Consider the following 27,609-nt stretch of genomic DNA (forward strand, 5'->3'; position numbering starts at 1 on the left):
CAATTTTCGGTTCTCCCCGCTTGCTCTCGAGCGAATTCCTCAAAGTATTTTACTCTCTTAATTAATCGCTTCACTAGCCCCACACTTCAGCTTTTTCCGTCTAAATCCTATTACCGCCGCCGGTTGTCAGTCGGCTGTTTCCGCCTCCTGTCACCCACCCTAGACACCGCCTTCGCTTCTTTCCGGATCACCTCAGTTCCTTGTTTTTTCCCAGTCCCGATTCGCTTCGGCTATTTCCGGCTCCCCGGGGCCTCCCATTCCTTCTCTAGCCCCACCCCCGTTAACAACTTCGGCTCTTTCCGCCCCTCGCGATCTTCAGCTCAGCTCCTTCCGGCTTTTTCCGCCTTGCCTCGGCCTCTCTCTCTCCCTTCGGCTCTTTCCGCGGCCCTTCGGGAGAGCAGTCTGTGCCTCTCTCCTCCGCGTGACGCCGCCTCCACCTCCCAGTTCCCCCTCCCACCTCGCCCTTCCTCCCGCCTCAGCCTCTTGGCACGTCCGGGCCCGAGCCGCCATTTTGTGTGAATTTCTGACTGCGGCGGGGGCCGGGAAGCCGGGGCACCAAGGGCGGGCAGACTGACAGACCGTCGGCCTGTCTCCGCGGCCCGTTTCCTTTTTCTAAATTCCTTTTTTTTTTTTTTTTTTAATCACCCTCGCTCGCTCTCCTCTTTTCCCTTTCCCCCTCGCTTGCTCCATTGCGCGCGGCCCGCGCTACTTACACCGAACCACCCACCAGTGTCCGTGTCCCCCGGGTCTCCCATCCCCGGGCCCGCAGCGGTGTGTGTGTGGTGGGTTCTCTCGCCCCGATGAGGGCCCCGCGCCTGTGAGCGAGTGACCCCAGGGGCAGGCTGCGGAGAAAGCAGGCGGCGAGCGGCCCGCTGAGGCCTAGGCCGTGCGGCCTACGCGGAGGTCGGCGCAGAGGTGATTCCGAAACTGAAAAAATATATACCCATTCCCATCAGGAGCCCTCAGAGCTGAAGTGTGCCCCTCCCGCCACGCCCAAGCAGTCCTTTTTCGTGCATTAACATCCCCTCCCCCCCCAAAGGAACGATGGAGGCCGCGCCCGGGACCCCCCCGCCGCCGCCATCAGAGTCGCTGCCGCCGCCATCGCCGCCACCGCCATCAACGCCTTCGCCTCCTCCGTGTTCCCCCGACGCCTGCCTGGCCACCCCGCACCTCCTCCACCACCGCCTCCCGCTCCCTGACGACAGGTCAGGCCCCCGGCCCGGCCGGGGCGGCGTCCCCGGGGGGAGGTTGAGGAGGAGGAGGAAGGGGGCGGCCGCCATGTTGGGCCGGGCCGCGGAGGAGGAGGAGGAGGAAGGGCGGGGTCGGTGGGTGTCTCTCGCTCGCTCGCTCTTTCTCACTTGCTTTCTCTCCCGGCCTCATGCGTTTCCCCCCCCTCGCGGCGCTCGCCCGCTCTCCCTCGCTCTCGCTCTGTCTTTTTTGGGCGCCATGCTGAGGGGAAGGTGAGGAGGCGCCCCCCGGACCCCCCGCGCCCGCCCTGGGGAGGGGGCGCCGGGGGCGGGGGGGCTTCGGAGGCCCACCGGGGTCCTGGCTGCCCCTGCTCCCGGAGCTGGCAGCCACGGGCCCGCCTGCCCGTCGCCTGGCTTCGGGGAAGGGAATGGGGGAGGGGCTCCCGGACCCTTTTGGGGGGGATCTCGAGCAACAGCCCCGCTCTTAGGGGTTTGGAGTCGGGGGGGGGGCTCCCAGACCCCGGCAGTATCCTTTCTCCTGGGGGAGGTGTGCCCTGCCCTACTTGGAGAGGTACCCTAGCTTTTGTAGGAGGCAGGAAGTGGGGGTTCGTTAATTTCTCCATCCTTACGGGGGGTCCTTTCGGTGGGGGCCTCTTGCACTTTTTTTTGGCGGGAGGTGTTTCCTAGCTATTCTCTAGGGGGCAAAATTGGGAGGATCTTTTGCCCCTTTGGAAGCCCCTGCCTCCTTTTGGGGAGAAGACCCTTCCCCATGCTTTCCTTAAAGGGAGGGGTCCTCCTGATTTTCGTAGGTAGGTGATGCGTTTATTGGTGGGGGTTGGGGGGGAAGCTGGTGAGGTTTGGTTTCCCTGCCTTGGAGAGGAGAGGAAGTTGGTCCCCTCTTTCTCGTGGGGTTCCCTCCTTTTTCGGGCTAAAATGGGGCGCCATCCCTTCCGGGAGAAAAAAAAACGAGGTTTCCTTGTGCTTTGGCAAGGGGTGAAAGGCAGGACCCCCCTCCCCTTTATTAAGTACGAAATGGGCTCGCCCCATGTCCTCTGGAGGGTGATAAAGGGGCCAGCCCGGCGCGTTTCAGCGAGAGGTTGGGGCCCCATTTACCCTGCGCTAGCAGAAGGTTGGGGTGCAGGGTTCGCCCACTCTTTTTTGGTGGGACAGGGGAAGAGGTGGCTAGAGAGTGGATTTGGAAATCGTAGAAGGGTTTCAGCCGGCAGGAAAGTGAGTCTTGGAGGGAGTGGGGGTGGGGAGGGGAAGAGAAGGTGCTGGACAGATGGCTGGCCCGTCGCAGCCCGGGGCTGGGGAGTCGCAGAGGACCCTCCCTTAGACAGGGGTCTTAGCTAGGGCTTCCCATGCCAGGCACCACGGCCCCTTCTCCCCACTCCCACCTCCCCTTTTCCCTTTCTCCTTCACAGACCATACTTTGCCTTTTAAAAGAAATGCCACCCACATTCAGAGACACAAGTGCAGCAGTTTGGTGAGCTTTTACAAATTTTTTTTTTGTTTTGTTCTGTTTTGTTCTAATTAAATGTATCGTCCTGGGAATCGCAGCCCATCGCAGCCTGACTCCAGTTCAAGGAAATAAACAGATTAGCAAAGGTCTGTTCGCTAAGCCCACGTTGGGCTTCCGGGCCCCCTCTTGGGGGCAGGTGCATTACTCAAAGGTGCTTACACGCTTTATTCGACCTCTAAGGAGTTCTCTTATGTCAGAAGTGTATGTCTTACAATGGGTTGGGATGGTAAGTAGCCTCTTTTATTGAGTAATTCAATTATCTCCCTCTTTTTGTCCCTTTCCTGCCTGCCTTCCTCCTCGCCTTTAGACCAAAGTGATGCTTGAGAGCGTGAATTTATATGTTCAAATCAGGATTGTAACCCTGTTGAGCCCTTTTAGACTTGCACATCCTTTTCAATGTTTAATTTTTAAAATTTGATGTACACAGTTTTTTCAAAAAAGAAAGTGTATTACTGTAACATGACAAAAACCTCTGTAAAAGGCCCATATGTTTTCAAGCCCTTGGTACCCCTCTTGACATTTCAGTCCATTGCTTTGTCTCCAGCCTTCATCTTTGAAGAAAGTGGATACTTCAAGTCCATTTGTAGGAGACGAGGTTACTGAATTTGGTTTATGATGCTTGCGTGCAAGTTAATGTTCTCCCTCCCCTCTGCCCCAACCGCCCCAAAAAGATTGTGGTTCAAGTAGATCCAATTTTCTCATTTGACTCCGATGTCTCTTATGGTGATGGACGTTTAAATTAAGCAAGTCATTTGTAAAGTACTGTTTAAGCACCAAATCTGTAAAGTGTGTCAAGCCTCAGTCTCCTCTCCCCGTCTCCACTGTTCCTTTGTTCGAAAGCACATGCCTGACCGTGAAAAGTCGATGCAAACGTGTTACACGCCCAGCCATGGTGGAGAGAACACTTCCTCCAGCCCCCAGTCCCCCCTCTCCTACATGTACAAGGAAAAAAACAGCAACAGAAATGACTTGCAGAACCAAACACTACTTCTGATGTGTTTTACAAGCATAAGTTCTTCCGTTAAAAGACAAAACACGTTGAAGTTCCATTTTCCCTCTTGCCCACTTTTGGTCCCTGACATACTTTGTTAGAGAAAACTTTTTAACACACAGTCCTCTTCCCCTCCCAAGATCCTGTTTCCTTTTTTCCATTCTTAGGAGAAAAAAAATTCACCGACATTTAGATGAGGAAACATGTAAACTGCAATTCAGTGGGTCACTTGTTTTGTTCTTCCTCTCGGTATGTTCACAACTTAACTGCCGTGATGATCTTAGGTATGTAAAATCATTTGTGGGAGGAAGAAGTGTCCACACAGTCCAGTATTCCTGCAAAACAATGTCTGAAGCACAAACTGAACACACTATCCAGTGCGCAGGGTCAGCCGAAAATGAATTGCATTTATTTGAAGTTTCCCATTCTTTGTAAAATTTTTCCTCCAGGAGCCAAGTGCAGAAACTGGATGCTAACAGATGAACCTTCCAAGTGACGAGGACTACTAAGTGTAGAAGGATGCTTTTTTAACTTTACTTTTAAAATGAAATGTTAAGGAAATTGCATTTCTTTTATAAGTGAAAATTTTAGCTGTCGTTAATGTTAAAATATTTCCTCAAGCACTTAAAAACGCTCAGGCATATCAACACATGGGTTTATTGTTTTTTCCTTCTCAAAGGAATCTCATCCATCAAATCCAAGAAGCCCCAGTAATTATGTCAAACTATTTCAGTAGTCTTTGTTTTTGAAATGTCACAGTACTACCTTTTCCCCCTCAGACTGATGTACCAGTATTAGTTAAATTTCAAATTAATGGATGTTGCAAAAAAAAAAAAAAAGGGTGTCACTCAGAATCCCTGATTCAACAGCAACTCTTGTACACTTGTAATCTTTAAAATTTTTATGTTCTCTGGGGAGAGCTTTAATCTGAAAGCAAATAAAAATCTCCCAGTAGAAACAGAATCACTTGTGACCATGAAAACATAGTTATTCTGGTCATAAACCCCTTTATATTTTTTATTCCCCTCAAATTTGCTCTTCAAAAGAAAAAAATGTGATTCCGCAAAAGGGCTTTCTAATTCATCATCTGTACTATCTCCCAGATAGGGTTTCGATTTGCTCTGAACGTTTAAATTTTTGATTATTAACAAGCTTGAGTTTTCTTAAAGTAGAGCTAGCTATTTTAGAAAACCACTAGTATGGCTTTGCCTCAGCCAGGAAGGCTGATCCCAAGGGAAAATTGTTTTGCACCTGTAGAAATGAAGGCTTTCCCAGCTGTTGACTGGCAAGTTAGAGATGAATGGTTGATTCTGAGTTTGTGATTTCCCTCCAGTTGAATGTAGACAATTTCATATCGGGCTGGTTCAGTAATTTGTTGTTGAATAATGCCTCTACCTCCGCTCCTTTCTCTTAGATCTTTTTCCTTCCCTGATGTGCGAAAAATGGATGTCTCAGGGTTGCCTTACTTGTTGTTTGCTTGTGTTACATTTTTGTGGTTATCAGGTTCCTAGAACCATCTTGTTGTGTAGGCCAGATCCAGTTACAGTAAATAACCTCTATGGTGAAAATCGCTAGTGAAACTATTTCCCAGCCTCTGTGGGTAGCTTCAGGTCAAACCATATTCCAGAGAACCTAATGTTGGTCCCTGCAGACGATATTTTCTAGTACCAGTGACTGGTTCTGACCCAGATTAGGAGGTTAGAAGAAAATAATTCAGAGCAAATAGGAAGTGAAGTGGCTGAGTTTCTAAATGAGCAAGGTGCTCACCTGTACCTTGGTAACATAACTACTGACATAACAGGAGGAAAAAAAGGATTGTTACTGAGATTTCTGGCAGTTGGTATTTAATAAGCTGATTCCAAGATCCGGAGGAGCGGTCTGCTCATTGGTGGAGGGAAAACTGTTAAATGGTTTGAGGTCGGTTTCAGAGGTAGAACCCAATGGAAAGAGTGGAAAAGCTGCCTGTTTGGGTGGCATATAAAGTTCATTTGAGTAAGTTAAGGTAAAACTGAGATTGTTGGGGCTTCCCTGGTGGCGCAGTGGTTAAGAATCCGCCTGCCAGTGCAGGGGACACGGGTTCGAGCCCTGGTCCAGGAAGATCCCACAGGCCGCGGAGCAACTAAGCCCATGCGCCACAACTACTGAGCCTGTGCTCTAGACCCCACGAGCCACAACTACTGAAACCCGCGTGCCTAGAGCCCGTGCTCCACAACAAGAGAAGCCACCGCAATGAGAAGCCCTCGCACCGCAACAAAGAGTAGCCCCCACTCGCCGCAACTAGAGAAAGCCCGCGTGCAGCAACGAAGACCCAACGCAGCCAAAAATAATAAATAAATAAAATAAATTTAAAAAACAAAAACAAAAACTGAGATTGTTTGGTATCATGGATTTGGCTTTCCAAATTTATCGGCTGAGTCTTTGCTGCAGGCCTCTTTTGCTTTTGATAGTTCATGAGGATGCAGTCTTGAAGACATTGTGCAAAGTTTTTTGCCTGGATTTAGTAACAATATGAGGTTATGAGAGCAGTTCTTCAAATTTTTTTTTTTTTTTTAGTTTATTTATTTTTGGCTGCCTTGGGTTTTCGTTGCTGCACGTGGGCTTTCTTTAGTTGCGGTGAGTAGGGGCTACTCTTCGTTGCGGTACATGGGCTTCTCATTGCGGTGGCTTCTCTTGTTGCGGAGCATGGGCTCTTGGCCTGCGGGCTTCAGTAGTTGTGGCTCACGGGCTCTAGAGGACAGGCTCAGTAGTTGTGGCGCACAGGCTTAGTTGCTCCGCGGCATGTGGGATCTTACCCGACTAGGGCTTGAACCCGTGTCCCGTGCGTTGGCAGGCAGATTCTTAACCACTGAGCAACCAGGGAAGCCCATGAGGGCAGTTCTTAAAATACATTTCTGACCCTTAGTCAGTTGATGACCAAGATGAAGACATGGCCTGTTAGTTGGTGTAGACGTAGTTGCATCCTGCTTTTGGAATAATTTTTTTAGTAGTACATAGGTTATTTGCTCAGAGCATAGTTTGCTTCTGTTGGCCAAATTGCTCTGGGTAGAGGATCTTTCTCTTGTTTTTTTTTTTTTTTGTTATTTTTCATCTGTGTGAGCTGGTGACTCAGCTCGCTATTTGTAAGGCAAGTGGTGACATCTTTTGAACATTGGAGGTGGCAACAGGATACGAAGGAACAGCGTGGGTTTGGAGGCAGATAAGATTGTGTTCAGTGTGCAGTGGCCACCGAGGATAATGCCCTCCTCTCAGGGGCATTGCGGTCAAATGGGCATATGCAGAACACCCACACAATGCCTGGCATTCAGAGAATCTTGGTTTCTTTATCTTCCTGCTGTCCCTACTAGAGAAAAAACTCTAAATAGAATTTACAGTCTGGTGTATAAACAGAAGTAAGAATAACATCTGTGTTTTTGAAGGAAGTCAATTTATCTTTCACTTCTTAGGTTTCTGGTCAGCAATTTAATTGCAAGGAGCTGATTGGGGTTTCAACTAAGTGGAAGCCATCTTAAGGCATTTCTTGCTGGCTCAGTGTGCTTATTATACGATGCTGCAACAGTCATGCTTTCTTGAGCTCGTGTTGGCTACCTTCCCCTGCTCATCTTTTGCAATTGAGAGTCTTGAGTCAGGGCTACAGCCTCGGTAGGCCTCCTGAGACCAGGGAAGCCAGCGCTCTAGCACCTCACCCACTGCTAACCAGTCACGTCCCCTGAAGTAAGTCCTTTACCCTCACCAGAGTCCGAGAGAAATGAGCAAGGTCTGTCCCAGCTCCCAGATTCTCTCACCCCTTGGTGATTTGGCCGAGTCAGTTAAGGTTTTGTTCATTCAGCAGCCAGGCTTGTCTCGTGCTTTTCTTGGAGCCGAACAGTTTTCAAGGAGCCCTTCTCTCCTCGGGACTTTATTTAGAGTTGGGCAGAAGTTGGTACTGCCTTTACCGGGCCTCATGTTACCTTCCCGTATCTGCCCTGCCTTCTGCCGCTTCTGGCCACGGCGAGGCATGGCTGCAGCTCCTGATAGATACCCAGCTGCAGGGTAGATGCCTTGAGAATGAATGGTAAGGGCCGGCCAGGCGGCTAGATCCCGGTAAGGGCCGGCCAGGCGGCTAGATCCCGGGAAGAGCCGGTAGAGAAACCTTGGCTCCGCAGCTTAGCTGAATTCCAGGCTGGATCCCTTGTCCCTGTTGAGTGATCCCAGAAAACCCTACACTTCGGAGCCATAAAGCTTAACAGAGCCTGCATGCCGCCTGCTCCCTCCCCACCAGGCAGGCCCAGTTCTGGTAGAGAGATGGTGGGGAGCGGTGGCTGGCTGTGGACGTGGGTGTCAGGCAGACGGGATGTGCCGCAGGAGTTACGCATCTCCTGGGTCAGTCTCCTGGCCTTCCCAAAGGTGTGACAGTACCTCTTGGGCATTGTCATGTGAAGGTCAACAATTATCTGCCCAGGGCCGTCTGAGTGCTTTTCATGCCTTAGCTCATCTTAGCCCTTTATCTTTGTTGTGGTGGTGGAGGTGTTGGGGGCAATGGCAGGGGACTTTAAAGTTGTCCCCAGAGAGAGGGGGGCTGTGCTACTGCCCCTCCCTGGCTTGTTGAGGTTCCGTCATCCCTGTGTTCCACTCCTTCCAGTGGGTGTAGAAGCCCACACCCAGGCTTTGGAACCTTTAAATTGAAGGGATGTTCGTTCATTAGAAGGAACTGGAGACCTCTTGAAGCCCAGTGAGGAAATGGATGGCCGCTAACACATCCCTTCTATGGCCCGACCCAAGGGAGCTGGGCCCAGACGTGAGTGTCACTTGGCTAAACTTCCACTGCAGGTGGCTTGGATTATTGCCCTCCTCATTTTCCTAACAGACACCAGGGCTTAGGTTTCCTTGGGATTCCAGCCCCTGCCCTTGCACGGGGCACCAGAGCAGTCCCCGGAGGCACAGCCTTTCAGCGACAGAGGCAGCCCCTGGCTGCAGCCCTGAGGCGGCTGACCGACAGCCACGTTCATCTGCTCGGTGATGCACCAGTCACATGGGGCTCTTGTCATTTGTCCTCTGGCCTGTCAGGAAGCCCTCCATAAACACCTTGGGGAACGAGTTTGTGACCAAAGGCAACCCCTCAGTGACCTATTTAGAGTTTTAAGTGACCCAGGTTGCTGCCTGGGAAATGGTCCAATGTCTATGTTGGTGAAATTGACAAAGAGGGTGTGGATGGCTGAGATTGATGCCTGTTTGTGTAGACCATATCCCAAGCACCCACCCAGTCTATACCTGGCCCTGTGCTGGGCCCTTGGAAACTCAGGGATGACTGCCAGCCTCTTTCTTCTCCGCCCTCCAGGAGCCCACCGTTGACTGGAAGTTAACAAATAATTGTATACAGATAATTGCGTATATGAACAAGAAATCTTTGCATCCTAGGCCAGGTCTCTTTTAAGAGGAAAATGTTAATACTTTGTCTTGGCTGAATGGAACCAAATTGATTCCCCTGAAAAAATTATAAACAAGAAGTCTTAGCTCACAAGTTTCATGGTTCGATTTTCCTTTCTGGAATAATAAAAATCGTCTCTCTTTGGATGAGAACCAGCATCTTTCCAGCTTTAAGCAATCCAAAGCGTGGTTGGCCTGAGAAGGTGGTTAGGAAATTCTTTGTTGCTGCGAAGCAGATTTCAGAGGTTCATCTGACAGGAAAAACTTGGATCAGAGAGATGCCTCTGTCAAGAACACGAGCTGTTTTCAGAGTGAGTGGGAGTAGGAGAATAGCTATTTGAGCAAAGAAAAGGACACTTTTGACTTAGAGATTCATCTAGCAAGCTGGGTTTTTCTTGGTCAGCTTGTTTTAAACTCTACAGAAATGTTCTGCCTAAGAGGTTTGTGTGCTTGGACGAACCCCAGTGTGGATGCCACACACTTGGGAGTGTAGCGATCCTTCTAGCATTAGAGGACTTTGGAATTTTCTTCCCTTGGATTCATGTTGCTTTCTGTCCCTCTTGGGATAAGTCCTATTTGTTTTTTTGCTAGGATTCCTTGGACCTTTGTGGGCACGTCTTTTTTTTTTTTTTTTTTTTTTTAAAGACACTTTATTTACTTACTTATTTTGGCTGCGTTGGGTTTTCATTGCTGGGCGTGGGCTTTCTCTAGTTGCAGGGAGTGGGGTTACTCTTCGTTGTGGTGCGCAGGCTTCTCATTGTGGTGGCTTCTCTTGTTGCAGAGCATGGGCTCTAGGTGCACGGGCTTCAGTAGTTGTGGCACGCAGGCTCAGTAGTTGTGGCTCACGGGCTCTAGAGCGCAGGCTCAGTAGTTGTGACGCATGGGCTTAGTTGCTCCATGGCATGTGGGATCTTCCCGGACCAGGGCTCAAACCTGTGTCCCCTGCATTGGCAGGCGGATTCTTAACCCCTGCACCACCAGGGAAGTCCCTTCTGGGCACCTCTTGTTCCCTAAACTATCCAGATGTCTTTTGGTCATATTTTTGAATGTCTCAATTCCATTCATTTGATGTTGGATGGCCTGGATTGGCTTTGTGTCTTTGCATGTTGATAGTTTTTACTCCTAAGCAGTTATTCTGGGCCAGGTTGGTGCTAAACACTTGATTTACATGGTCTCAGGGAATTCTTCCTACGAGGATATATATCCATCCTGGAGGTTCCTTTACTGCCTTCACTTCACAATTGAAACAGGTAACAGAGTGTTTAAGGAGCTTGCCCAGTGTCTTAGTACCTTACTTTGGCATTTTTTGCAGTACTGTTTCATTTAATCTGTTTTCTGTACCTATGTCTTAACTTTTTTCCAACTCAAGTATGAAGTTCAGGGTGAGAGTTGTTTTGTTTGTTGGCCTGTTTAGTAAATTATTCTTTTTTGGATAATTTCTAATTGTCTCAAGGGTTGAGGTTAAGAGCTGGACCTGGAGTCAGAAAGTCCTGGACTCTGGTTCCAGTTCTGCTTCTTCCTGCTGTGACCCTGTGGGCATATTTCTTCCCATCTTTGAGCCTCAGTTTATTTGTCTGTAAAATGGGAATACTAATGAATTGCTACTGCATACGTTTGTTAATGCGTTTCAGTGACAGATGTGCAGAAGTGGAGAGCACAGCAGTGTGGTCCCTGGCATGGAAATTGTTGCTACAGGATGTTAGTAGTGAATATTTCCTATGGCTCTTGGATTTTATAAGACCCTGGGGTGCCCAGGAAGGTTTTGTAGTTGAGGAAACCACAGCAGAGAGGTGAGGGCTGGTGGAGGCCCCCACCTTGAACTCCAGCTCTTTGCTAGGGAAATTAACTTCTTGAGGACCTTGATGAGCTCTCTTCCCTTTACTGAGAGGTTGTCCCCACCCAGGGCATCTTTTTTATTTTTTAACTTTTTCTTAGGGAAATTTTCTAACATATTTAAGAGAAGAGAAAATAGTATCATAGATTGCCTTATACCCATCACCAGTTTCAAAAGTTACACACATTTTGCCAATTTTGGTTCATCTCACTACCTCCCCCCATCCCCCTTGAGTATTTTAAAGCACATCCCAGACCTCATCTTACTTCACCCATACATTCTTCAGTATGAATCTTTTTTTTTTTTTTTTAAGTATTTGTTTGTTTATTTATTTAGGGCTGTGTTGGGTCCTCGTTTCTGCGTGAGGGCTTTCTCCAGTTGCGGCAAGTGGGGGCCACTCACTGTCGTGGCCTCTCGTTGCGGAGCACAGGCTCCAGACGCGCAGGCTGAGCAATTGTGGCTCACGGGCCCGGCCGCTCCGCGGCACGTGGGATCCTCCCAGACCAGGGCACGAACTTGTGTCCCCTGCATTGGCTGGCAGACTCTCAGCCACCGTGGCACCAGGGAAGCCCCTTCAATGTGAATCTTTAACTTAATTTTTTTTAACATAACCACAGAACCATAATCATGCCTAACAAAATTAACAATAATTACTTAGTATCTCAAATACCCAGTCCGGGTTCAGATTTCTCCAATTTCCCCCACGTTGACTTCTGGCAGTAGGTGTGTTCGTGTCAGGGTCCTGGCACTGGACAGGCTGTCTTGCTTCTGTTGAAGTGAGGGGTTCAGGCTGTGGCTTGGGCTTCTCCTGTGGTTGGTTCGTGCTTGCTGCTCAGGTGGTGTCTGTGATGTGGGCATGTTGCCATGGAAATGATGTGATGTCACTGAGCCAGTTATGACCACACCTGAGAATGTTGAGGGGGAGGGAGACACAGTGCTTCTTTGCTCTTGATCTGTGGTTGATGAACCTACGTAGTAAGGACGCTGAAAAACATGTGCAAGACCCAGAGGTTTATTTCAAGAATTTTCTGCCTCTGAAAATCCCTCAGTGAGGTTCCCCCCGTGGCTGCTTCACCACGGCCTAAATCGAGGGAAGGTCTTGGGGGCCTTCCTCAGCCATGAGCCCGGAGCCAGTTTTGTAAAGGAAAGGCTCCTGCCTTCACTCCTAGTAAATTACTGTCCTGCAGGGTTGGATTTGGGGATCCTGGACTTCTGCATTTAGGCCTGTTGTTTAACATTTGAAGAGGCGGAGCCTCCTTGTAATTTTTGTAATCTTGTCCCTAGTTAATGGGTCATTCAGAGCCTACCCAGGCAATTTGTTGAGAGTTTGGGCAGTTAATGATCATAACGGTGACCTTCACATTAACCTAGCCGCCTCTTGTCAAGGGCTCTCATGATCTTCAGGTAACAGCCACTGCTCCCATGGGTTTTCATCTTTTTTGTTTCTTGCCTGTCTCTCCTCTTTCTCTCTCTTTTTTCTTTTGTAAATCAGGTAGATCCATAAACCCAAGCCCCTTTCAGCTTCCATCCAACTCTCGTCTAGAGGATTTCCGTGTTGCCAAACTTAATTTTTTTTTTTAATTTTATTTATTTATTTATTTATTTAATTTTTGGCTGTGTTGGGTCTTTGTTTCTGTGCAAGGGCTCTCTCCAGCTGTGGCAAGCGGGGGCCACTCTTCATCGCGGTGCGCGGGCCTCTCACTGTCGCGGCCTCTCTTGTTGCGGAGCACAGGTTCCAGACGCGCAGGCTCAGTAATTGTGGCTGTCGGGCCCAGTTGCTCCGCGGCATGTGGGATCTTCCCAGACCAGGGCTCGAACCCGTGTCCCCTGCATTGGCAGGCAGATTCTCAACCACTGCGCCACCAGGGAAGCCCCAAACTTAATTTTTGTAAGGGACCTTTCTCCCTTTTTCCCAGGGCTCAGCTCTCGTTGTGCCTTTTCCTCCTGGTCAGCCACTTGGTTACTTTCTCATACCACCTAGATGAGAGCTGAGGAAGGGGAGATGTCAATTTGTCAGTTTCGTCAGCAGGATTTATTGGCAGAGGACGGTGGCACAGACGGGCCAAGAAAAGTGAGAACTTGTTGGCCAGCAGTTAGCAGTGGTCCCCGAGGGGAGTTGGCTGTAGCTTCTCCATAGAAAAAAATGCTTCCCAGTAAGCACTGCAGCTGGTTTAGGATTATCCACGTGGAGGTGTGCTCATGCTAGCTGGTTCTTAATACAAATAACTATTATTTGTCTGGTACTTACTTTGTGCCTGCCCCCCACGTCAAGGGTTTTATCCATGTTATCTCGTTTAACCCTCACAACCCCTTGAGGTAGGTACTACACTTATCCCGTTCTGCAGATGAGAAAACCGAGGCTCAGGTTCCGTACCAAGAGCACACGCTAGGGAAGACGCAGAGCTGGTTGAGTTACTTGGTCTACAAAAGGAAGCAGGATGCCCAAATCTGTAGACTGGTGGGTGGGCCCAGCCTCCTTTGAAGCATGAGGTTTCTTTCCGGTACTGTTTTTGCCAAGCCCATGGTATGTGATGAACCTGAAACACTTCTGTGCCCTGTGGAGTTGGCCCAGTAGGCATTCCTTAGAATGGGCACCCTGATCTCTTCTTTGACCCAAAAGGAGGAGTTGGCCATCACCAGCTCTGCAAGTGGAAACTTAAATGCCCTGGATGCTTAGTCCAGGAGGCACAAGGCAGAACTGGGCCTCAGCAAGGCCTTGGCCTTTTCCCGTTTCCTCCCTGGCATCCATTCCAAGTTGGTCGCCCAGCGTGGTTGGTTTCTAGTTCCTGATGGCTCTGGCGGGCCAGCCCTGGTGCAGCCATCCCAGCGCGTTGCCGGTCCAGACTCTGGGAATTAAGTGGTCTCTGCCCAGGCCGATGCTTCAGGGTTTCTCCTACATGCTTGTCTCAAGAAGGTTTGGCACGTCTAGATTGAAATGATTAGTGCAGTGGGGCTTCCCCCACTTTTCTTGGGGGATCATGTCACAGTCTATTCAGCGTGCTCCCTCGGTATTTAATCCCACTCTGACATGGATTTTGCTGGCAGTCTGTTCAGTGGCACCACTTAACCCCGGTTGCTGTTTTATGGAGGCAGCCTTTGTGCGGTTGTGTCAGTGGCCCACAGGATTCCTGCCTCTATCCCAGTTGGCTTGTTTTTCTTTCTTTCTTTTTTTTCTTCTGGTAAACAGAGTCTGAAGAAAATAGGCCCTGTATTCATGCAGGACGTTTAGCTTGGAATCTCCAGCGTTATCAAGGGGAACCCCCTCAGGTGACCAGAGGTGGGCCCAGGGCTTGGAAGAGTTGGAGAGCATGGTGGGCCAGATGGTAGTGAGAATGCGCAGTGGGCAGTCAAGTGTCACCATCCCCGCGTCCCCTCCAATATCCCATTCCCCTTCAGAAATCACCAGGGATTTTTTGATGCTATTTATTTTGCAGCTGCTCCCAACTCCAGGGGAACAAAGTTTCAAGTATTCACTACCCGGTTTGTAAAAAGTCGTAGATTCTCACTGAGCCCACATCTGCCTGGGGCTGTTAATATAGATAATGCAGAGAATTCCTCTTTGGCTAAAAGTCTTTGAAGGGTGGATTTGAATGCTGTACCTCCCTGCCTTTGGAATGAAAAGGCATTCTTCTGGAGCCATTCTTGAGGATGGTTGAAGCTCTTGGAGTTGCTTGGATGGTCTTTTGTTCCCCGCTCCCGCGAGTGTTAGCAGTGATGTGTAGCAGCAGGACAGGGATGGAGGCCTCAGCTGACCCTGGGCAAGCCCTTCACTGGCCGTGCCACGGCATCCTCGCCCGTGAACGTAGAGGTGGAGGAGTGTCTGCGGGTGCCAGCCTCTCTGGCTCAGCTGCCCCGGCCCTGTGTCACAGACACTGCCCTGTGGCCTGGGTTTCTTGTAATCTGTATCTTTTCCTGCAAGGACAGTGCAGAACAGGAGGTGGTCAAGGACCCGGCGCAGAGAAGATGCTCAGAAATGTTTGTGGCATCCAGTAGGCGGTCGATGAGTGGGCTCCCCCTTCCCTTTCTGTCCTCACCAACTGAGGAAGAACGGCGAGCCTAGAGCCAGTTTCTGGCTTTTTCGTGTCACCCCGTCTATCTGACCTCGACAGATCCTTTCACCTGCTATCCCTTTAAGTTCCTCCTGTTTGAAAATGAGGGGGTTGATGGTGCCCCGCTGTCCCTTCCACTCTGACACGCCTCTTCTGGTTCCAGGAGGGTCTTTTGCCCTTTGCGATCTTGGGCTTTCTTCTCATCCGCGCTTCTGGGCCCCCAGGCAGTTTCTGTCTTCCTGGGTTCCCTCCATCCCTGCCCTGGGATTCTGGGTACTTTCAGCTTTTTCCTTTCCAGACTAAAGTGTGGAGAGTGATGCTTTTGTTTAGCTTTTCTTCATAGAATACCAACCCCTTCCTCTCCGGTCTGTCGCTGGGCCTTCCCTAGTTCCAAAGCGTCTGTCTAGTCTGTCTGTCCCTGTGTTTCTCCTGAGGTGTGGCGACCTGGCCTGCCCAGCAGTGTCCCCAGCAGGGACACGCAGCTCCAGGAACCGCTCTCCCAGTGTCCTGTAGAACTCCACGCGGCGGCGGCAGCAAGTTTGCCCTGCCCCTTAGTAACAGCTTCCCCCTCAGCTTGGCGAGCTTGCCAAAACCAGTTTCCCCAGTTAGGTGGCGCTTTTACTGCAGACAAGGCCATTCTGGCAGAGTTGCCTCATCCCATGAGAGCTTTGCTCCCACGAGAGCGGCTCCTGGTGTGGGCCGTACCCAAGCCAGAAGGTGCCTCACTTGTCAGGAATGCCGCCTCCACAGTTGACTCGGCGTCTTCCCTCGGGGCTGGCCCACGACAGCCTGGTGGTTCCAGGGGAACAGCACGAGGCACCCATCGGTCACCTCTCTGTATTGTTTCCTTTGAAACGTCGGGAGGAGTTTTTGGTCCTGCATTCTGTTTGAGAGCTGCCCTTGACCTCTGCCAGGGTAACCGTGGGGCTGTACCATTTGGGTTTGAAGCTGCCCCGACCCCTTTGAATTGGGAGTCAGAGTTAATGGAAGGGTCCCCTTGTTGGTGGGGAGCAGTGCGAGAGAAAGGGCCGTGGAGGATCCGCAGAGAGGTCGGCCGTTGTTTCTCCACAAAGCCTGTTAGAGCCTTCAGGGCTCCAGGGGCCGGGCTCGCCTGACGAGCTTGTTCCCACGCCGGCTGGCTCCCCTCTGAGCGGCCGAGGCCTCTTTGGCCTAGATTAGTTCTCTCTGTGGTTCGCCTACTAGGTCCTGGGTTCGTTATGTGACTCTTTATCTTCTCCTCATTCTCTTTGTGGGTCTTAGTTAATGGAGAAGGAAGGAGTTTTTTATGCTCTCACACATACTTTGCCATCGTCATGCATGAGGAACTTGAGGAGCTTTTGACATTTTTTTACATTTGTTTATTTTTTTAAAGCAACTCCTGCACTTGTGAGGACTGTGTCTGTGGGTTTGGCTCAAAAACTGGATTCTTTTTCCAGCTGCTCCTTTCTTAACCCTATTTATCCCCCCCACACCCCCCCACCCTGTACGTATTTTGATGTTCAGAACGTCCTGTCAGCAGCATCTGTCACATGTGGAGAGTGCTTTTATTTTGTAAAGTAAGGGAGATTGGGGTGACATGTGGGGGATTTTGCAGAGTCAGGAAGTCGTAGGACAGGGAGCCAGAAGGGATACCGGGAGGTGAGGCAAGTCAGGTGGGAAACAAGGGGGTCAGCAGCAGGTGGGGGGTGAGCCCTCGTGTGGGCGCGTCAGGAGGGGCCTGGGACCCTTCCCCTCCCTCCACCTGCTCAGCTCCCCGCCTGTGGCCCAGAGCCGTGGAGCTGGCGGAGCGGGTCAGACCTCGAAGCCCGGGGACCGGAGCCTGTTGGCTCGTGGCAGCACCTCTGGCATCCACGGCCCCACCCCGCCCCCCGCCAGGACAGACAGAGCCAATGCAGCCCTTTGGGGGAGATACGGGATGGGACGGGGAGCGGCCCCCGCCCCGTCTCCCCGGGCCTCTCGCCCTCAGCGCTGGGCCCCCGTTCCCGTCGCCCTGGGCCAGCCCACAGCCCCCGCGGCCCTCCCCTCAAACCCCGTGCTCACGTCGGCTTTGGGGTTGGTTCTTAGGGAAGATGGTGAGTTGGAAGAAGGCGAACTGGAGGATGACGGGGCCGAGGAGACCCAGGACGCCTCCGGAGGCCCCGAGAGGAGCCGGAAGGAGAAGGGGGAGAAGCACCACAGCGACTCAGATGAGGAGAAGTCTCACCGGAGGCTGAAGCGGAAACGCAAGAAAGAGCGGGAGAAGGAGAAGAGGAGATCCAAGAAGAGGAGGAAATCCAAGCACAAAGTAGGTCCTGGCGGATGTGCTGGGCCTCCTGGCGCTGGGCCCAGCCGAGCGCCCCAGGGGCTGAGCTCATCTTGTCCGGCCAGAGGGCACTCTTAATCGGGCTGTTTTTCCTTTCCCCAAATTGGATAAAGACCTTTTCTAAAAGAGTTGGTAGCTCATGCTCCATTGCTGTTAGATGCCCCTAGGTGAGGCGTTTCGCACGGAGCTCTTCCGGCACATTCCAGCAGTGGCTGTGCAGGTGGCCAGCCCTCCGCAGAAGCTCTAATCCTCTGCCCCTGTCCTTGCAGCGCCACGCTTCTTCCAGCGATGACTTCTCTGACTTCTCAGATGACTCGGATTTCAGCCCCAGCGAGAAGGGGCACCGCAAGTACAGAGAGTACAGCCCCCCCTACGCGCCGGTGAGTGACTGCCGGTCAGGGGCCCCCATGGGGCTCGGAGCCGGGGGTGATGAAATCGCCCGTGTTTCCTGAGCACTGGCTGTGTGCTGGGCATTCTTACGTGGCACTTTACACGGATTTTAATTCTGTAAGATTAGGTATTGTTTTTATCCCCGCTTTATAGGTGAGGACACTGAGACTTGGAGAACTTCAGCCGGGTTGCACGGCTCTGAAGTGCAGGAGCTGGGGGTGAGGCCAGTCAGTGGCTGATTGCCGTACTTCTCTACGCCACCTTTTCCCATGGCCTTGGCAGGGCTCGTCATATCCCCTGTCCCCAAGAAAGATGATGATTTGTCCCTGTGAGAGCTGACTTTTCCACTGTTCAGCAGTGTCCTTTTGTGGAAAATTGGCAAGAGAATGAAACGGTTACGGGAGTAAATCATCTCGGATGTTGTGGGGTCAGAAGTTATATACCACTGAGCTTAAGCATAAATTTAAATTATTTGTCTGGTTTGTATATTGTTTTATTTTCCTCAGGCAAAACTAGTAAGAAGTAAATCAACATAGATTTTCAAGTTTTGATAAAAAGTATTTTTCAAGTTAGTTCTTAAAGGTATCCTGTGACTCAGCATCATCCATCATAACAGATAATTTATTGTAAGGAATAAGTTGACATTGATCTACTAACGTAGATTCAGACTTTAAACCTGAGGGCAGCAGGGAATGAATGGAGAGAATACCACCAGCTTTGATTGGGAACTAGGGGTTGAGGCATTTTAAGATCTGCTAAAGTGGGACTTCCCTTGTGGTCCAGTGGTTAAGAATCCACCTTCCAATGCAGGGGACACGGGTTCAATCCCTGGTTGGGGAACTAAGATCCCACGTGCCGCGGGGCAACTAAGCCTGCACACCGCAACGAAAACCCCAGTGCGGGCAAAAAAAAAAAAAAAAAGAAAAAAGGATCTGCTAAAGTAGTTGTGTACATCTCCATGTTTTATATTTTCTTTTTTTTTTATAATGAGTGTGGATTTTTTAAATGAATAGACTTTATCTTTAGAGCAGTTTTATTTTTTTAAATTTTATTGAATATAGTTGATTTACAGTGTTGTGTTAATTTCTTCTCTACAGCAAGGTGACTCAGTTATACGTACACATATTCTTTTTTCATATTCTTTTCCATTGTGGTTTGTCACAGGATATTGAATATAGTTCCCTGTGCTATGCAGTAGGACCTTGTTGTTTTTAGAGCAGTTTTAGGTTGGGAGAAAATGGAGCAGGTAGTCCAGTTCCCTACCCACCCCACCCCACCCAGTTCCCCAGTTTTTAATGTCTTGCATTAGTGTGGCACGTTTGTTGTAATTGTTTAGCCAGCGTTGGTACGTATTTGATGAGAGTCCATAGTTTACATTAGGGTCCCCCTTCGTGTTTTACAGTCCTTTGGGTTTTGACAAATGCATCTTGTTATATATGCACCATACACTATCATATAAAATAGTTTCAATTCCCTAAAAGTCATCTTTTCTTTACCTACTCATCAGTCCCTCCCCCCAAGCCCCTCGCAACCACCAGTCTTTTTACTGTCTCTGTAGTTTTGCCTGTTCCAGAATGTCATTTAATTGGACTCACATGTAGCTTTTCCGGATTGACTTCTTTCACTTAACAATATTCGTTTACAGTCCCTCCATGTCTTTCTTATTTCTTTTAATTGTTGAATACTCCATTGTCTGAATGTACCAGTTTGTTTATACATTTACCTATTGAAGGATATCTTGGTGTCTTCCATTTGTGCATGTATGTGTATTTTTAAACTTCATCCAGTATCTCTTGGAACTAGCACACTTTGGAAAGCATCATTTTAAATGGTTTTCTAGTTTGGTTGCCCGATAGTCATTAATTGAATTCTAAGGCCCCAGGAAAATTTTGACTGAGGAGCACCCCTCTTGCCTATCAGGCCTCCTCCCCAAATGAGATTGTTCTATATCCCTGGGAAATACACCCTTCTTTTCCCTCTCCAGTAATTCAGGGGTCATGGGGCCTGTGTTTCTCAATTGTCTTTAAAGCTGTGGCTCTTTCTGAAGAACAGAAACATCTGGGCCCACAGCCCAGATCTCATTCAGGTGGCTGGGGGCTAGCATCTCACCCCAGGGACAGCAGAGACACCCAGACAGCTGTGCCAGTTCAGGGAATAGTGGGGATCTTGGTCTGAATCCGAGGCCCCAGGGCCAGCTCACTGTCCTCTCCCTATCAGTCCCACCAGCAGTACCCCCCGTCGCACACCGCGCCCCTGCCCAAGAAGGCCTACTCCAAGATGGACAGCAAGGGCTACGGCCTGTACGAAGACTACGAGAACGAGCAGTACGGGGAGTACGAGGGCGAGGAGGAGGAGGACATGGGCAAGGACGACTACGACGACTTTGCCAAGGAGCTGAACCAGTACCGGCGGGCCAAGGAGGGCAGCAGCCGGGGCCGAGGTGAGAGCCACAGCTTCTCCTCCAGGTTGTCGGGGCGGACCCGGGGCTGGGGGTTGGGCGCTCAGTGCAGAGCCAGACAGACCTCATGGGCCACATGCTCATGGAGCGTCAGGTCCGGGAGAAGAGATGGGCAGTCATGCAGGGCTGAGATAAGCATAGAAGGAGACAGGCAGGGAGCTCCATCCCAAGCACAGGGGACCGGAGTTCTGCCACATGAGAAGAGGGTCCAGTGCTGAAGCCGTGGTTGGGATGGAGCCAGACTGGCGTGAGGCAAGGAGAAGACTGCTGTGGCTCAAGGTGGTGGTGGTTGTTTTTGGCCACACCCCGCGCCGAGTCCTAACCACTGGACCACCAGGGAAGTCCCTGAAGGGTTGTTTTTTAAATTCACTTCCTGGTCAGCTGTGAAGAGATATAGAAGGGACAGCTCTCACCCCTGGGGACGGTAACTGACAGCTGGCGCCTCCTCCCCCAGGCTCCCGTCTCCCATCACCTGACAGAGTGTGACTGCAGCCACGGGACTGCCACACCTCTGAACCTTGAACCTGTGGCAGTTAGGAGGATGGTGGGGGAGGGCAGAGCACCAGCGACCCAGCCCGGCCTCTTAGAACCATCTCCTGCCAATGATATTTCCCAACCCCAGAGTGCTTCCAGAATTTTCCAGCCCAGCAGTTCTTAGCCCTGCTTGAGGCCCAGCTTATTGTTTGAGTGGCTGGTCATTCATTCTTTCTTTCGGTGGTCTTTCTTAACACTCCTCCCTAGATAGGCCCTGCTCTTTGGGGAGATTCTGGACTAGCCTGTCCAATAGAGATATAATGCAAGCCACCATGCAATTATAAATTTTCTAGTGGTCACATTAGAAAAGTAAAAGGAAACAGATGAAATTAATTTTAACAACACATTTTATAAATACATTCCAAATCTCATTTCGACATGTAATCAAAATAGATAGATGTGATATTTTATATTCTCTCTCTCTCTCTTTTTTAACTAAGTCTTTGAAATTCAGTTTACACTTTATACTCACAGTATTTCTTAGTTTGGCCAGCCACATTTCAGGTACTCAGTAGCTACACGTGACTGGTGCCTCTGTGTTGGACAGCGCCTCAGTCAGGGTATTGTAGTGAGTGCTACAGCAGGTGTGTGTCCACGGTGCTCAGCTACCCCTGTCCAGGGGCCCAGGGACCATGAATCAGCCTAGAGCAGCCGGGAAGGCTTCTTAGAACAGGAGGAGGAGGAGGAAATGATTGACCTTGGGCAGACAGTAGGTTAACTTCTCTTCTGCTGGTGGGTCCTGCTTGCTCAGACTCTCACCGTCTGAATCACCATGCAGGCAACCGAGGCCGTGGCAGGGGCTACCGAGGCCGTGGAAGCCGTGGAGGGTCTCGAGGCCGAGGCATGGGCAGGGGCAGCCGAGGCAGAGGCAGAGGCTCCATGGGGGGAGACCACCCAGAGGACGAAGAGGACTTCTATGAAGAGGACATGGAAGTGAGGCTTTCTCCAGCTTGGGGGGTGGTGGTGGGAGTGGGGTCGGGTGGCTGGTGGGCTGCAAGACTAAGTCTGTAAGACTAAGGTGGAAAGGAAGCATCAGGTGGCAGGTTTATGTGTTTAAAAATGTTCATTTATTATTTGGAATAGAGAAAACCTTTCTATGGTTCAAAATTGAAAAAATACCAAAGGGTGAGCTGTCAGAAACATCTTCATCTCACCGCTGTCTCAGCGAGCGCCTTAGTTCCCATCCCTGAAGACAGGGTTCCCCAGGGTACTCGAAGCATTTAATGCCTTCGCAGTCAGGTGCCTGTTCAGTTCCCTCCTGCACACGCACAAACGCGTGTGCGCGCGAGGAGAGCTACCACACTCACTGTTCTGTCGCTGCCCGAGACCTTGCCCCGCTGCCCCTTGGGAGCTGCCCAGTGGGCTGGGAGCCCTACGAGTGAAGGCTGCGCGGGGCAGGACTAGGACCAGCCACCGCGTCGGCTGCGGCGTGTGAAGAGGGGGCACAGGTGGGAGTCACTGGGTTGCTCGCTTGCTCTTCTGAGTTTGACGTTGTCCCGAGTGTACAAAAAGGCAGAAAGGGGTGGAGTATATAGTTCAGGACATTGTTCATGTTCGCCAAATGACACTTTCCTGAATTCCCTCCGGAATTCCAGTACGGAGAAAGTGAGGAGCCGATGGGAGACGACGACTATGACGACTACTCCAAGGAGCTGAACCAGTACCGCCGGTCCAAGGACGGCCGAGGACGAGGTGGGCGGGGGCCGCAAGGGGCGGGCGAGTCAGTGGGGCTCCTTCTGGCAGCTGCTGGCCTCGGGTGCTGGAGAGAGGCCTCAGGTGAACGCCGTTTCTCTCTTCTGCAGGGCTAAGTCGAGGCCGTGGCCGGGGTTCCCGAGGTCGAGGGAAAGGGATGGGCCGGGGCCGTGGTCGAGGTGGCAGCCGAGGAGGGATGAACAAGGGTGGAATGAATGATGACGAAGACTTCTACGACGAGGACATGGGCGTAAGTCGGCTCTTCATTCTGATCTGATGTTTTTACTCAAGGCTCCTTCTTGAAATTTTTTTTTTTCTTTAATGAGTTATTCTCCGAGGCTGGTCCTGTCCCCCTGTTCCCATCAGCCGTTCCCCGTAGGGCCTGTCAGCACTAATTATCTTTCATGGGGGTTGCGCTGCTGGTGAGACCCTCTGTTTTTAAAACCATATCTTTGTAGCACCTGCAGTCACCTGTTCTCTGAGTCCCTGAGTTAACCCTGGAGAGTTTTCCAGGAAGGCTCGTGCCGCCTCTTCTTGGAATGAATGTGTTCCCGCGCAGGTGTGTGGCGCGCGAGTCCTCCGCTGCCCACACTCCACGCTCCGGGGCTCAGACCCCACAGAGTTGGGTGCTGGATGGAAGCTGCTGGTCAGCACTCCTGTTACACGGGGGCGCGCTCATCCCTGCCAGCCAGCCTGTCTCACTTTCCCTCCCTCAGAGCCCGTCTCCACGTGGCCTGCACAGGCCCCTCCCTACCCTGCCTCTCCACTCCCCTTTATAGTCACGCTCTGTGTTCCTAACAGGACGGCGGCGGAAGCTACCGGAGGGGTGACCATGACAAGCCCCACCAACAGTCCGACAAGAAAGGCAAAGTCATCTGCAAATACTTCGTGGAAGGGCGGTGCACATGGGTAAGGGGCCAGTTCCAGTACCAGGGTGCCCAGAGCAGGGACACATGGGCCTCTGGGAATGTTCTGGAGGCCGCACTCACTGGGGGCAGTGTTCTGGTGGGCTTGGAGTGATTGTCTGAGAGATGCCTGGAAGGCCTGGACGGCTTAGCTCACTCCTCAGAGTGACTGAAGAGCCAGGACGAGATCGGGGACGCATCTGGGTTTTTTTGGTTTGGGAGGATTTTTTTGGCCAAAATTTTCACCCAGTCCATATGGCCTCAAACGTTTTGTTAGAACTGATGCTCATGCAAAGGTGTAATATATCGTGGTTGAGTTACTGAACTTCAGTGTGGGAGAGGGAATCATTTAAGGCATCCAGATGGAAAAGGTGGTCAAGGTCAGCCTTGACCTTCACAGCAGAGTATAATGCCAGAAGATGGGCCAATGACCTGAAAGTTCTGAAGGAAACAAGTATAATCCAGTGTTAGTTCAACCAGGCAGCTTTTTATTCAGGTATACAGGCAGCAGGCAGATATTGGCAAGCAAGTACCCAGGGAGTACTGCACCTGTGTACCTGTCTTAGGAAAAAATATTATTGTGTTTCAGACAAAGGTGTGTTTGTGTGTAAAATAGTCCTTATTATAGTTGCAATTCATACTATTTTTAGAAACTTGAAATATATATAAACAAAAAAGAGTAGCTATTCCTAAGAGAAAGGGGGAACGAGTATCGAACAGTTTCTCTTTTCAGTTTACCTGGATGTTGTTTTGTTTGGATTGTACAGTTTGACTACAGATAGCAGAAAACTCAACTCCACTGGCTTAAACGCATAGACGTTTGTCTCTCACAATAGTCTGGGAATTCCCTGGTGGTCCAGTGATTAGGACTCTGCACTTCCACTGCGGCTGGCATGGGTTTGATCCCTGGTTGGTGAACTAAGATCCTGCATGCCACGTGGTGTGGTCAAAAAAAAAAAAAAAGTCTGGGGCAGGGACGCGGGGGCATTACAGGGCTGGTACGGTTGTCAGTGGCACCATGGGGGACCCAAGTTCCTTCCTACTTTTTATTCTGGCATCTTTAAGTGTGTGGCTTTTGTCCTCATGGTTGGCTTAATGGCTGCTGTGCCTCCAGGCATCACATCCAAGGGCTAGGAGGAAGAAAACTGTGTGAAGGGATTTTTTAAAAAATCAGGGCAGTATTGTCTTCCCTGGGGAGTTTGGGGTTCTGTTAGAAATTGGGGTTCTGTTAGAAAGGAAGAAGCATGAAACTGGATACTGGCTGTTATGCAGCAAACAGTAAGTGGGTAAGAGAGGCGAAGGCAAGAAGAGGAAGAGTTAGATAGAAGCAGTGAAAGGCAGCGGAATGGAGCCGGGAGGACTGAGGACATGGGGGAGGGAGGCAGGGGCAAGACAAAGGGCCACACACTTTGGCAGAAGTTTCAGGTTGGTGGGAAACTGCATTTATGTGTCTGCCTTTCCTGGGCCTCCTGCCCTTTCTGGGGTCGGGGTGGGGGTTTGTTTCTGTCGTTGGTCCCTCTGTGCTTTAGCAGTGATAGAGCAGTACTTCCTTTTGCAAACAGCTTACCTTTTCACTGCTTCTCTTCCAGGGAGACCACTGTAATTTTAGCCACGACATCGAGCTACCAAAGAAGCGAGAACTGTGCAAGTTTTACATCACCGGATTTTGTGCCAGAGCCGAGAACTGCCCCTATATGCATGATATCCTTTGGTGCTCACATTTGATCTGATTGAGGGTGCAGAGCTCCTTTTCTCCTTATTGGTAATAACAGCTGATCTTCCCCACACTTTCGCTCTGTGTGCCAGTACTGTGCCAAGAGCTTTCTGCGCATCTATCTCTTAACCCTCACATCTGCCCTGTGATGGGTCTGCTCTTCCTAGTCTGCAGATGACTAAACGGAGGCACACATGTTGTATGTTCCCTTTACATATACAGTTGACCCTTGAACAACATGGGTTTGAACTCTGCAGGTCCACTCAGAGATTGGATTGTTTTCAGTAGTAAATACTGCAGTACTTACACGATCTGTGGTTGGTTGGATCCACAGATGCAGAACTGAGGGTATGGAGGACAGATTATAAATTATACTCAGATTTTTGACTGAGTTGGTGCCCCTAACCCCCATGTTGTTCAACGGTCAAGTGTACTCTCGAGACTGGCTTACACCATTGCCTGTTATCTTTCTGAGATTTTTCAAATGGCTGTGTAACCATGGGCAAATCGTTGAACTTTTCCCCTCTTCCTGTTGAGTGAGGATCTGAGGACACAGCCTCAAGGCCAGCATGGTGGGGCGGGAAGCACTCCAGAGTGGGGGTGTCGAGAACCGGGGTCTCATCTTGGGTCAGCTGCCAACCTGCTGTGCAGCTCTGAGCCAGTCACTTCGCCTCTCTGGGCCTCAGTTTCCTTGTCTCTAAAACAGAGGGGCTTGGATTCTGTCCTTGGGTGGGTTTCATGAGGTGAGGCATTTGCCTTAACTTGCCGTGAACGTGATTTTCCGTGTAAGTTGTACCACACGACCGGGAACTGCATCAACGGCGATGACTGCATGTTCTCTCATGACCCCCTGACCGAAGAGACCAGAGAGCTCTTGGACAAGGTAACGTCCAGGCTGACAGCAGCCGTAGCTAATGGGGACCAGGAGGTGCGCCTGCCACGGGCCTGGCACTGCAGCCCGCCTGTCTGGCCTCTGCAGGACCAGAATCCCCAGTTGCGTTGATTGGAGCTGGGCCATGTTCAGGAGGAAATGGGGACTGTATTCTCTGCAGGGAGAATTGAGGTGATCACACGTGTGTCTTCTCTCCCGCCGGGACGGTTTTCCCTGGAGGGGCAGCTCCCTAAAAGGAATGTTGCGTGGTGTGTCTCCAAACATACCTTGTGATTTCTTAACTGTCCTTTAGAGAGAGCCCGTGGTATACAAAGAGGAGGTGAGACTTGGGATGGGTTCTGTTTTTTAATAATTTTTTAAGTTATTTATTTTTTTTATTTTTGGCTGTGCTGGGTCTTCATTGCTGCACGTGGGCTTTCTCTAGTCGCGGTGAGCAGGGGCTACTCTTAGTTGCAGTGCGCGGGCTTCTCATTGCAGTGGCTTCTCTTTTTTGCAGAGCACGGGCTCTAGGCGTGCGGGCTTCAGTGGTTGTGGTGCCTGGGCTCTAGCGCGCAGGCTCAGTAGTTGTGGTGCACGGGCTTAGTTGCTCCACGGCATGTGGGATCTTCCCGGACCAGGGCTTGAAGCCGTGTCCCCTGCATTGGCAGGCAGATTGTTAACCACTGTGCCGCCAGGGAAGTCCCTGGATGGGTTCTGTTTTTTTTGTTTTTTTTTTTTTTAAATTTTATTTATTTATGGCTGTGTTGAGTCTTCGTTTCTGTGCGAGGGCTTTCTCTAATTGCGGCAAGCGGGGGCCACTCTTCATCGCGGTGCGCGGGCCTCTCACTATCGCGGCCTCTCTTGTTGCGGAGCACAGGCTCCAGACGCGCAGGCTCAGTAATTGTGGCTCACGGGCCCAGCTGCTCCGCGGCATGTGGGATCTTCCCAGACCAGGGCTCGAACCCGTGTCCCCTGCATTGGCAGGCGGATTCTCAACCACTGCACCACTAGGGAAGCCCCATGGGTTCTGTTTTGATGGAAGGGTCATATGTTTCTTTCCAAGTCTTAAGGATTCTTTTACGTAGTAGAAAAAGCATGGGGCAATTGGAGGCTCTCACGATGGGGAGACTTCCTCCAATGAGGTATCAGGGCTTCCTTACCAGCCAGATGACATTTGAAACTCATCCTCATGTCTGTTCTCCCTGAGGAGTCAGGCTGAGGACTTTGGGGCCCCCGGTTCCTGTCCTTGATTTTCTGACATCCATCACAGGGTGAATGGGTGCGAGAACACGTGTCCTTTCACATGACGGCTTTTCCTGCCTTCTCTCTGGTTCCCAGAAAGTTTTAAGGAGATTGGCTGTTTTTTGGGAATGGAAAGAATCGGTAGGTACCTCAGCCAGGTTCAGGAATCCACCCATGCGGGTCGGGGCTGCCTGAGGGGTTGAGGGGAAGCCCTGCACAAGCAAAGCAAGAGAACGTCCACTCCTCATTGGGAGAGCATTCATGGAGAAAGTTCTCATCTTTGCCAGGCCCTTTGACCTATTATCCTAGGAACAGGGTTTTGTAACTGGTAGCTGTCTAGAATCTGTGAGTCATTCTCAGGGTAAGGAGTGGGAAAAGTCATGGCGGCTTCATTTCTCATTTGAAGAACTAAAGAATCTCTGACTGAGGACTGCCCCCTGCTGGTGGTTCAGAGTTTGCTCTCTAGACCAGTGCTGTCCAGTAGGAACACCACAGAGCCACAAATTTAAATTTTT

At 50.7% G+C, this 27,609-nt stretch overlaps 1 protein-coding gene across 7 annotated transcripts in view; it reads left to right on the top strand.

Moving 5' to 3' along the window:
• Window positions 1-526: 526 nt before the first annotated feature.
• Window positions 527-27,609, top strand: part of ZC3H4 (zinc finger CCCH-type containing 4) — a 42,436-nt gene continuing 15,353 nt past the window's right edge. For 4 of the 7 annotated variants that reach the window (XM_059903723.1, XM_059903724.1, XM_059903725.1 and 1 more), the window contains exons 1-11: window positions 527-915; window positions 1,040-1,205; window positions 17,051-17,270; window positions 17,558-17,668; window positions 19,896-20,118; window positions 21,449-21,603; window positions 22,266-22,362; window positions 22,473-22,612; window positions 23,164-23,271; window positions 24,857-24,968; window positions 25,755-25,864. In XM_059903723.1, coding sequence (XP_059759706.1) covers window positions 1,045-1,205; window positions 17,051-17,270; window positions 17,558-17,668; window positions 19,896-20,118; window positions 21,449-21,603; window positions 22,266-22,362; window positions 22,473-22,612; window positions 23,164-23,271; window positions 24,857-24,968; window positions 25,755-25,864 — 1,437 coding nt within the window. In that variant the 5' untranslated portion in view covers window positions 527-915; window positions 1,040-1,044. Of the gene's footprint in view, window positions 916-1,039; window positions 1,206-1,374; window positions 1,461-2,611; window positions 2,674-17,050; window positions 17,271-17,557; window positions 17,669-19,895; window positions 20,119-21,448; window positions 21,604-22,265; window positions 22,363-22,472; window positions 22,613-23,163; window positions 23,272-24,856; window positions 24,969-25,754; window positions 25,865-27,609 lie in introns of those variants that run through there. The other 3 variants (XM_059903727.1, XM_059903726.1, XM_059903728.1) reach the window with 3 other exon arrangements.

This window comes from Balaenoptera ricei, chromosome 19 (genome assembly GCF_028023285.1).
Source record: "Balaenoptera ricei isolate mBalRic1 chromosome 19, mBalRic1.hap2, whole genome shotgun sequence".
NCBI classification, from domain to species: Eukaryota; Metazoa; Chordata; class Mammalia; order Artiodactyla; family Balaenopteridae; genus Balaenoptera; species Balaenoptera ricei.